Source organism: Lacerta agilis, chromosome 17 (assembly GCF_009819535.1).
Source record: "Lacerta agilis isolate rLacAgi1 chromosome 17, rLacAgi1.pri, whole genome shotgun sequence".
NCBI classification, from domain to species: Eukaryota; Metazoa; Chordata; class Lepidosauria; order Squamata; family Lacertidae; genus Lacerta; species Lacerta agilis.
In genome coordinates this window covers 3,343,205-3,354,709 of record NC_046328.1, presented here as the reverse complement: position 1 = coordinate 3,354,709, position 11,505 = coordinate 3,343,205, and the positions used below count along the sequence as shown (strand labels likewise).

The 11,505-nt window shown below is 41.6% G+C and overlaps 1 protein-coding gene across 11 annotated transcripts in view; it reads right to left on the bottom strand.

Moving 5' to 3' along the window:
* Nucleotides 1-2,811: 2,811 nt before the first annotated feature.
* MPHOSPH9 (M-phase phosphoprotein 9) overlaps nt 2,812-11,505 on the bottom strand; it is a 41,207-nt gene continuing 32,513 nt past the window's right edge. For 6 of the 11 annotated variants that reach the window (XM_033174733.1, XM_033174735.1, XM_033174734.1 and 3 more), the window contains 8 exons: nt 10,915-11,067; nt 10,093-10,274; nt 9,085-9,249; nt 8,357-8,477; nt 7,628-7,730; nt 5,278-5,535; nt 4,100-4,168; nt 2,812-3,603 (listed from right to left, as the gene is read on the bottom strand). In XM_033174733.1, coding sequence (XP_033030624.1) covers nt 3,502-3,603; nt 4,100-4,168; nt 5,278-5,535; nt 7,628-7,730; nt 8,357-8,477; nt 9,085-9,249; nt 10,093-10,274; nt 10,915-11,067 — 1,153 coding nt within the window. In that variant the 3' untranslated portion in view covers nt 2,812-3,501. Of the gene's footprint in view, nt 3,604-4,099; nt 4,169-5,277; nt 5,536-7,626; nt 7,731-8,356; nt 8,478-9,084; nt 9,250-10,092; nt 10,275-10,914; nt 11,068-11,505 lie in introns of all 11 variants that reach the window. The other 5 variants (XM_033174739.1, XM_033174738.1, XM_033174736.1 and 2 more) reach the window with 5 other exon arrangements.

The window sequence follows — 11,505 nt, the reverse complement described above, 5'->3', positions numbered from 1 at the left end:
GTCCGGAGGGATCTGTGCGTCAAGCTTTCCATTTCCAGTTCATAGATATTTTTTGTCATTTACTGTAAAGGTGTCTTTTGCTTTTCATTTATAGATCTCAAAGAGTTCACGATCTAAAGCTAGTTGTTTTGCTTTGGGTGCTATTATACAGCATTAACTCACTTAGGGATGCAAGCGCAAACTCGACAGGAAACAAAGGCTGCCATTACAAGGTGTGTCTGAACCCACATGGGTATGCAGGACTTGTGTGCAATGGAGAGGTAGTTTGCTCAGCTGAAAGGGTCAGCAGGAGCATTTGTCTTGGGAAGGAAATAATGCAAAATAATCTAGCTGCTTTAGAGCCCCACTCAGGTCCTGCTTGCAGGCTTCCCATTGGGGAATCTGATTGGTCACAGTGAGAACAGGATGCTGAGTTTAGATGGACTTTTGGCCTGATCCAGCAGGGCTCTTCTTAGCAGCCTGCCTTTTGTCCATAAGGACCTTAGAAATAGGCATAGAGTAAATAAATAGCAGGAACCTGCTTGTTCTGAATTTATGGTGCCAAAATGTTATGGATTCTCTCCAGCCTGGTTGATAATACAGCAGAGGGGCAGGGAGCACTCTTACAAGTGTCCTTCTTGGTGTTCAAACCTGCCCCCTTGAGCTACCATCTTCTGAAATTGGAAGGTTTCTTCCCAATGGATTTGCAGATGCACATTATATATGGGGAAAGCTCAACACAGTGGTAAGATATAAAGAACTTCCATCTTTCTTCCACTGATGTAGAATGTGTTCTTCTGGTGTGTGAGCTAAAGTTTGGGCTAGTTCAGATATGCCCATCCATCACTTCAGCCACTCACTGCTCAGCTGATTTGGGGGTAGAAGACACACCTGAAAGTCATGTTTAAGGTCACATGACAGTTCTGCAATAATTAGTTGGCATGGGTCATTCACACATGCATACCTTCCTCTTCTTTATTGCATTTATATCCCATCTTTTCTCCAAGGAGCTCAAGGTGGCTTACATGGTTCTCTGTTCTCACTTAATCCACACAACCTTGTGAGGCAGGCTAGGCTGAGTGAGTGATTGGCCCAAGGCCACCCAGCAAGTTTCATGGTGATTCAACACAAGGTTCTAGTCTGACACTCCAACCACTACCACATTGGCTCTCAAATCAAGAAAAGGAAAACACTCCCAATCCACAACTACCATCAGCCCTAGCAAGCATAGTGAAGGGTCAGAGGTAATGGAAGTTTAAACAATCATCATCTGGAGGGCCACAGGCTCCCCACCCCTGCTTTAAAGAGCGGTCCTAGCCAAGAGGTAATTCTAGGTAACAAAAGATGGATGCAAAGCCGATCTTATTCCAATCACATATTTCCAGCACCCACTTGACCTCTGTTTTGATGTCCAACAACTGCCCAGTCCATTATTGGATTTCATCCAACAAAGTATGACTGAGTCGGGAAAGGTCATTACTCAGTGGAACAACACATACTTAGCATGCAAAAAGGTCCAAGCTGTAATCCTTGGCATCTCACAGAAATTTAGAGCTACTGTATTGGTTTAACCTTGGAAGACCAGGGTTAAAATCCTCAGCCATCAAGTTCACTGGGTGACTTGGACCAGTCACTGTCTCATAGGGTTGTTGTGGTTAACAATGGGATAAGCACGACAGGTGGGGTAGGTTTGTAATAAAATAATAAAAGTCCTGGAGAGCCCCTTCAATCCAAGAATACTAAGCTAGATGGACCAATGATTTGACCCCCTTTAAGGAAGCTTCTTCTGTTCTTAGATCTCTCAAGAGGTCAATAGCTACATTTGTTGGCATCTGTCTGTCTCAAGACGTACGCTGCCAGAAGGCAGTGTAAAAGGCACCATCCAACCACCTGAGGGACTCCACTCTGGATTTCTGTAGGGTTTACTCCTTAGCCTTTTTTATCTCCTGATATCCTGCAAGGTACAAATTTGGCTACATTATACCTCCAAACATCACTTAAGAGTCAAACAATAACATTTAGAAGAGTTAAAGCACCCACTTGGACATGTTCACTCCAGAGAGTTCAGTATACTCAGGATTACAGCCTAAGAGGATGCAGCGTGTATTTCAGTGTCTCCAAATGGTGCTGCTAAGATGACGAAGACAACAGGAGGGAGGGGAAGAAACAATATCAAGTGTACTTGGGGACCCACTTCGTTAAATTTTATGATGACAAATTCAGAAATGCTGTTAGCAGCACCTGCTACCGTAGAACATTTTATCAAGGAAGAGAGGCCTTTGTGGGATCTTCTATTTAAATGATTATAGCAATAGTTATTTCTTAATGATTCCAGGTGGAGTCTTTAATTGGAAAATATGGAAGGTGAGGTGTGTGCACCAATGACTTACTTTTCCAACTGACTTAAAGAAGAATCTATAAAAGAAAGATTCAAGGGAAACAACAGGGTTCTGCATTTTAGACTACAACAGATCTGTGGGGTGGAGAAGGCTAATTTGCTAAGTTCTATAAATAACAGTTGGTTAATTACAGATGCAGCCCTATATGGTGCTTCACTGGGTGCCTTGACTATTGGAGGGACACAAATTGCTAGGAAGATATCAGGGCCAGAGAAGGATCTTAATGGCGCTGCTTAGGAGCTTTTGCCCATAGTTGCTGATGAGCGAGGAGCTGCATACTTTCTCTTTTGGTGAGTAATGAAGAAAAACTTGATCATACAAAGGTCTTCGTGCTTTGTGGATCCACCCCAAGTAGCCTGAATAAAAGCCCCCCCCCCCCAGTAATGTTTCCACTGAGATTTCCCTCCCCCTCCCCAAATGACAGACAACTTCATTTTAGACAATTCAGTTTTAATTAATATTTCAGTGACAAAACATGCAAAATAAAAACTCTTTAAAAAAAAGAGAAACATTATTTTTGCCTTTCTAAAACCCCTTGCTGTGCATACTGTTATTTAAACTGACATTTGCAAACTGGACTTGTGCAGCTGTGGAAAATATTGTGCTGCAACCGAGCAAGAAGTTGAAGAAAGGATATGCAATTTCTGAACTACAAGGTGTGTAGCATTGGTGTAGCACTTCACAATGAGAAGCTATGTGTGTGTCATGTTTAGCATAAATAAAAATTCAATACTTCACTGTAACCTACTTTGCAAGACAGGCTACAAGCTCTATGAAAACACTGAGCCTGGTGCACCACAAAATCGATTTCAACATGATCACATTTTGAAAATAAGCTGCTCCTGTTCTTATAAAGAATTCATGTTCAAGGTTTCAAAAAAACTATTAACACTTCTTCAAAAGTAGCAAAATACAGAATTGTCAGATTGATCCCTTCAGGTGTAACAAAAATAGGTTTTAAAATATATGTGGCTCAATACAAAATAGTGTGTAAAGGGTAACATGATTGCAAAACTGCTGCACAGGGCTTACAAAAGATACAAAACCACTTGCATTTTCAGAGTGCATAATTATTATACTTTTAGTGCAAACAAAAGGATATCTAAATTTAAACAGAGACATCTCAAATATTTGCTGAGGTACGTAAAACATGAAATCTCTTCAGGATCATGCGGATTGAGCCCAATTCTCTATTGACCCTTTCCAAGCGATCTTCCAAGGCTTCCTAAACAAAATATTCAAACACCCACATTAAAGACCAGGAAAAGGCAAAACCCAGCTCTTTCCAAATGGAAACTCTGTATGTACTCTTTTACCCCACAAGAGAGCAGTTTTCCATTTCCATAAAGATACGAACAACCCATTTAGAAATTTTGCTGCCCATTGGTACAATTTGGGGAAATATGAGAATCCCAAACACTTCCAAATTGTTCTTCATTTAGTTTGTAAGATTTTGCAGTGGCAAATATCCCCCATAAAGGCTAAAGGGACATCCCTCAACTCCACTGTGAACAAAGCATAAATTTAAAAAAAACTGTGCTTGAGACAAATATAAAAAAACTGCAGTGGTTCATTCCCACATGGAAGTCAAACATTAAAACTCCCAAATGAGGAACATGCTTAGAAGAGAGAAGGGAAATATACTTTTACTGTAGTTTTCAGTTCCGTGCAAGATTCAACTTTCCCCCTACCCATCAGGATTTCAACATGAGAATTTAAACCTGATTTAGTCTTGCCTGCAGAGTCATTCTCCCTCCAGCACAAGGTATTCGACTCAGCTGGGACTCAATCTGGGAAAACAAAATAAATGCCAGTGAAAATTATGAAAGCTACAAGAGTTGGAATAAAACTAGCTTGAAATTTTATCTGCAAGGAAGCCACTACTTTTCCAGCTCAACAGATCTTAGGATAGTACCATCCTGGGTTGTGTTAACAGATATGCCCACATCGGGATATCCCATTTCACTTCCCATTTGAAGTTTTATTACCCAAAAGACAGTTTTGAAATAGATACAACAACCACTGCGTAGCTTGAAACAAGAAGTGTTGCTTTGCGTTAGCCCAGGTCCTGTTCAGGGTCATAGCCAGTTAATTCAGCCAAGCAGGGTAAAGGCTTCCCATTCCTCTTCCTGCCCCTCAGTTCTGCTTTCCTTTTTCCAAAAGCCACTCTAGTTTGTAGCCCAGACCTTACTGGGCAATTATTTTGCGGAGGGTTGCCCCTTATCTGCAAGCCTTGGGGTTTCCCCAACCATACATAAACTTTCCTCTTGTTTCACAGTGGCCGTGTTTTGGCTACAATCCTGCTGTCATTCATACAAATCAGAAGATATAATGGGGTAGAGGGGTGGAGAGGGTACAGAGCAAATCAAAGTGACATCACAGCAAACATAGGCTTGCTCACATTGACACTATTCAAATTAGAAGAGGGCATTGTCACACTTCATTCTTGGTTGAGGCAAGCCAAGTTTACTTGGCATGGGTGCAACTGTAATCCGGCTTAAAAAACAGATAACCAAGTTTAACATACTTGCCTTCTTTTCCTTGAGCAAGAATGAATTCTGCTGAGACCATATATTTTGCTTAGTAGGCATTTAAGACCATACTGCGAGATAAGAATATCAGAACAACATTCATGGATGAGGCTAAAGGCCACCTAACAAAACAGACAGCCAACCAGATGCCTCTGGGAAGCCCGCAAACAGGACCTGAGTTGCAGCAATGTTCTCCTCACTTGCAATTCCCAACTACTGGGATTCAGAGACATACTGCCTTGGATGAAGTTTCTGATACTGAATATTAATATACAGTACCTTAAACACAGGTACTGCAGTGGTAGACATTTTTCCAAAACAAAGAACTTTAACAAGAAATGTAGGAAGTCAAAGCACTTGGTTTCTACCTGCTGCTTTTCATGTGTGAGCTCATCGAAGAGTCTCTCTGTTTCAGTCAATGTCTTAATCCTTGACATGTATTTGAACTCTGTCTCATAAGGTGCTGGTGCTGCTGAAGACAGGCTTGTATGCACAGAGCTCTCGTCTTCCCAAGTTCGCCCTGTTACACCTATCTTTGCTCTTGCATGCAAAGAATCTGTGGAAGAGGAAGGCTTTGCATGGCTGCCTTTGCCAGGGCCAACATGCTCCAGTTCTGTCCCACCACCGAAAAGAAAAGGAAAAGAGCAGAAATCAGATTTTAAGCTCTTCATGGAAAAATTGTTAGTACATAGAATATATTGGACAAGCAAGAAAAAATTGAAACATGAACATTTTCTAACTTCAGCAAAGCCCTCAACAAGGTCTCGGACACTTTGAATTTAGTCAGCTCCACGGCATGTGGCAAAGTCTTTTGAAGCATGTAGCATTTTCTGAGAGTCAAATAACCAGCAAAAAATAAACAACCCAATAAATGATTTGGGATGCAAGTTTCCAAAGAGCCTCTTTGATTTCTCTCCAATGCTATGCCATGGACTTAAGGCAAATTATAGTACCTCTAAATTGAGTAACTATCCAAAAAAAAAAGTCAACACACAAACATGTAAAAGTAAGTAAGTAAGCAAGCAAGCAAGTAAATAAACAAACAGAATATTACCTACCTTAGAGTTGGGTCCAGACTAAAGCTGCAGTCCTAATCCTGGTTACCAGAAACTAAGCCCCACTGAATTCAATGGGACTTTCAACTGACAGGCTCTGTTTGCAGGACTCCCAAAAGTGTAATGGAGTCCTCTTCCTGCCTTGGCTCACGCAAGCCAGAGGCAAAGTGGGGGTTCTGCTACACTTCTCCGTTGAGGGGCAAGCAGCCGTGCGCCCCTGAACAGAGTTTAAAGCAGCCGCCTGCCTGCACAAGCAGCTGAGGCAGGAACAAGCTATATCGGCCCCAGCTGATGTAGCTTGTTCCTCCCTCAACAGCATGAGGGCCAGAGATGATGGCTGCTTCACCTGGCAATATATTGTGGGTGAAACTGCCGCTGCTTCTGAGTCGTTCTGCTGCCAGCACCTGGCTGTAGCTTGTTTCTCCCTCGCATGCTGGTGGCACTCAGCAGATGTGGTTTCACAATATACTGCCAGGTGAAGCAGTCATCATGGTCTGGCCCTCATATCGGTCCTGGGCAATGTATTGATGCATCGCCCAGGCCTAGAACTGTGCAATTAATTTAGTCTGGATCCAACCCCATATATTTAATCCTGAAAAACATAAAACATGACTGATGTAAATTCAAAAGCCTTTATTACTCTAGAAGTACATCTGTCATTATACAAAACAGATAGGAGCAGTAGAGATTAATTAAAACAGGAGCCCCAAAAATGCAAATTGTGCCACAGGTTTTGTGAATTTAATTTAATATCTGAAAAATTTAAACAGTAGAATTTTATAAAGAATACACACACACACACACACACACACACACAGAGAGAGAGAGAGAGAGAGAGAGAGAGAGAGAGAGAATAACTACTGGTACTATTTCTAAGTACAGTGGTACCTCTGGTTACGTACCGTACTTAATTTGTTCTGGAGGCCCCTTCTTAACCTGAAACTATTCTTAACCTGAAGCACCACTTTAGCTAATGGGACCTCCTGCTGCACCACCAGAACACGATTTCTGTTCTTATCCTGAAGCAAAGTTCTTAACCTGAAGTGTTATTTCTGGGTTAGCAGTGTATGTAACCCGAAGCATATGTAACCCGAGGTACCACTGTATAGTAAGTGAAGAGTTACTTCTGGGTTTGATCTTACAGAATTTAAAAATGTTAATCTCTATTGTTATGGTTCAAGAGTTGTTAAAAACAGACATTACATGTGTGCACGTTTAAACTTACAATTTACTGAAATTTTAAAACCGATTGCCATGATCTGTCTCATGTAACCATATAAACAGACAGAGAAAATTGCCAAAATCCACAGACACAGACTGAAGGAGAGAGACTCCAAACAGGATGTTGCTCCAAGCTGAGACAGCAAATGAACTGAACCTCAAGAGCAGAAAAGTATTTTGTGGAAGTTTTGGGCATTTCCTGTCTCTGAGCTTTAGGGTAGGCAACACAACCCACTTGGAGACCTGTTACATCCAGAGGTAAGTAGACCATTCTTATATTTATAGTTCTCTTGATCATGTCTGATGTTAACAGCAAAAGTGACTATCAATTTTTATACTTCTAGACAGCATCTGCTGGGTACAGCCGCAAAGAGGCAGGGGTTGGAAATGCAAAAAAAAATTATTCCAAGCAACAGAATCCTAGCTACTGTGAAGTGTTACCTTCAGTATCACCTACTGAGCAAAACTGGAGCCTTTTCCTTGGATTGCTGTATTGCGATGTAGGTGTGGGAGCAGCTTCCAACTCATCAAGCAGAATATCAAATCTAGTATTTTAGGGAGGAAAGACACAAAATCACTTGAAAATACTGTTATTCTGTTTCCACATCACTGAGTCCTGGTGAGATTTACCCTTTGTGGTCACAGGAAATGGCTAAATGGAAGGGTTCCAAAGGCCATTTCTGGTCAGTTAAAAAAGGAAGGAAGAAAAACAACTAAATGTGAGCTTGAGAAATAAGACTAAGGTCTGCTTCTGCAAAATTCTTACTTTAATGGCAATTGCTCCAATCCAATACATGCAAGCCACAGGTGGACTGGCAGTATAAGCCATATCCAAAGCTTTCTGAGTAAGGGAAACAACAAAGTAATGTAAGAGCAATTGTTTCGTGCATTTTCCTACAATGGAGGTGGACTTTCGTCCCAAAGGGCTACTCCTCCTCCTCCTATCTCCACAACAAAGGGCCAATCCATCCTCCATCATCGTTACTGACACACAGGTTCAAGAAAGCAGCCTGTCCATTGTGTATCCAGGGATGCAGAAGCAGATGAGCAGCTTTTTGTTGCTCCTGTGGTTTGTTTTATACAACTATTTGTGCAGATTGTGAAAATATTTTTAACACCACACAAACCCAACTCTCTCCCCCACAGCCCTTAAGTGAGTATTGACAGTTACCTTGTCACCATGTTCTCAGTTTTGCTGAGCAAGTGGCTAAATCCTGGAGACAGGTTCTCTTTTGGAGACCGCTTTGGGCTGTAGGTCACAGCAACTGGAGTCAGCATTATCTCTCTCCTTGCTGCTGAGAGAAATAGCTTATTAGAATTTAGTTATGTCTTAGAACAAGCATCTGATGCTTTGTAATATTATGCTCCTGTAGCCTTTGCAAAAAAAAAAAAGTGTTATTCAAGCATTTTCCCACAATACCTTCTGCTTAAATGGTATGCTATGGTGAGGAGCTGGAAGCCTATGGTCCAAATCCATCTCCCAAGCGGTGTATTAGCAGCCCCCTCCAGCTGCAAAAAGGTACATGGAGGAAGGGGTTGCTGTGGAAATGGACTTCCTTGTAATCCACTGTGGGGCAACCTTGCTGCTCCCCCCCACCCTCAGTGTAGTTCATCTTAAGGTTAGCTGGATTGATCAAGGTTGTGTGGGAGCAGTCATTAAATATCATAGCACCTTCCTGCTCTGTTTATTTACAGGATTTAAAAACAAAACCTTTGCCATTCCTTGAAAGTTCAAATTTTAAAAGAACAAGAGCAGCAGAATAAGACATCTTCTACAATAGCATGGGCACAATAAAAACAGAAGCCATGGAGCTATGAAACCCTCTTAACATCACTGTAAGTAAGCTGGCTCTGTACACCCTAATTATAGGCTGGGCAGCCTGCAGCTGCAATTCCTACTTGGAGTGTTTGACTTCCTGTTTGAAGGTGGAAGAGATGAGGACCTCTGACCATTAGGTGAGCTGTATCTTTTGTGTCTGAGTTGGTCTTTGCTTTTCTCTGGGGACCGGCTGGCACTGAGAGCTGTTTCATCAAATCCAACAGTGGGACGTCGAGTGGTTGCTTCTGAAATATACAAGCAATGCAAGAAAGTGACTTTATTTTTCTTAGGATTTCCCATCCTGCTTTCCCCCTAGAAAAAAAATGGAGTGTTCCCAAATCAGCTTAAGAAAATTAAAACTAACAAGACCAAGATAATCAGACCAATCTCAAATTTATAGATACTTTCAAATTGGAGGGGAATCATAACACATTATTGAAAGCAAGAAAAAGATCAAAAGCTCACTGAAAAAACATGTCTGAGTCCTGTGCTATAGGTTCTCAAGACCTCCATACTTCTGTAGAATGTGCCAAAGAATGAGTGATCCAGAATAAGCTGAAGGGATGGCACCAGGGGTTTCTTAGAAAAGGTCTGAGGAGTCTTGCTAGGGGGAGAAGACTCAGGAAAACACCCACCACTACACTTCCTATGTTTTAGGCACACAAAAGCTTGCATCTCATTTATGAGTTAAAAAGCTGGCTTTTAGCTGGCTTGGCTAACAATCTCATACAACTCACTTTTTGACCACTCTACTGCCTTCTCCTCTTATTAACAAGACCAGCTAATTTTATAAGGCTAGCTGCCTTAATACAGTTGAATGACTGCGTCCATCTAGCTTAGTATTGTCTGCACCAACTGGCAGTGGCTCTCCATAGTTTCAGGCAGACATTCCCAGGCCTATCTGGAGAGGCAGAGGATTGAGCCTGGGCCCTTCTGCATACAGATAGATGCTCTACTGTTCTTGCATATTACATAGAGGCTCTCTGTCCTTTAAAGACTGAGCCATGATTATTCTAATCCCTGGGAAGAAAAAAATAGCAGCAAAACCCTGGGACTGAGGAAACCAAGGAGAATTCAAGGTGACTTACTTGTAGGAGCAGCTGCTTCCTCTTTCTCTGTCTGAGTGGCCCAGTTTTTCAACGTCTTCCTTCCTTCAAGTTCTTTAAAGGCTTTTATGATGGGCGCTTCTGGGACTTGGGTTTCTTTTTTTGAAATTTCACTAGTCAGCGATGGGTCTGGGGAAGAATCCTTTTCTGGAGGTGTATGGTATCTAGAAACATACAATGGGATGACGCACATTCAGGATGGGCTGTAATCATGTTGACAACATGTCAAAAATGTTGTACTCAAAGGATGAAGGAATTTCATAAGCACCAATTTAAATACTTGGGGATCGAGCCACACTAAAGCTGCAATTCTAGTCCAATTTACCTAGCAGTAAGACCTATTGAAATCAACATGGTTATGGTTTTTCTGCTATGCCCCATTGAAATTAGAGGCACTGAACTTTCAGCTAATTCAATTCTATCCACTTAGGATTTTGGAGTGAAGGGAGATGTACTGGATTATTTGAATTTCTGTCACTGCTGTTGTAAATGTATTTCCACTGTGGGACTGGCAGGTAAAGGGTGGATTATAAATATTATAAATAAATAAAATAAACTCAGTCTGGATCTAACCCACGGCATACAAAGGAGACAAAGGGACAAAAGGCCACAGAAAATATTTTCTGAATTCCCACCTAACTGCAAAGAAGTCACAGCAGGCTCATTTTTTATCTCTTCCCTGATACGAAGCCCATGAATAGTGGATTAGGATGAGCTACCAGTGGAAGAGCGCTCCTTATGCTAACAGAGTCCTCTCCTTGGGGAAGAGACTATTTGCCAGTTTAGCATTCAAAGTCACCCTACCTGCAAGAAGTGTATGTTTCTTCCAAACGATTATCTTTGGAGCTCTCTTCGGCTTCTAACGGCTGGCCTGTGAAGATTGAATACTCTGATCCTGGTATCAACCATTTCCTTCTGCTGACATCAGAGCTTGCTAGCTGGCTTCTAGGCAGAAAACTTGAGAATTAATGGAAAGCTCACATTTCATTTCTTGTACAGTACAGCATTTAACTAGCCAAAATTAATATGAACAATCATTCCCACAACCTCACAGAGCTAGCTGAGGAAAACAGCTTTAGGAAGCCACCTTGGAAAGTACACAATAACTAAATTCAAGTGGGAGAAATCTATAGGAAGGTCAAACAGTCACAGGAGCGGAGCATGATGGGGGGCTGCTGGTGTACCTCATTGAGACAGGCATCCAATAAATGTTAGTTCTTATCTCTTTTGCTTTCCTATAAATTGCCTGCTGTATTTCATAATATCTCAGTCCTTTCGCTTTCCTAGAGGTTTGGGACAATCTCATTTTCTTTTTTAAACAATCTCATTTTCTTTTTTAAACTAGCCCTCCACATACCACCCTTCATGGCAGTCACTGTTAAGCACAATATGAAA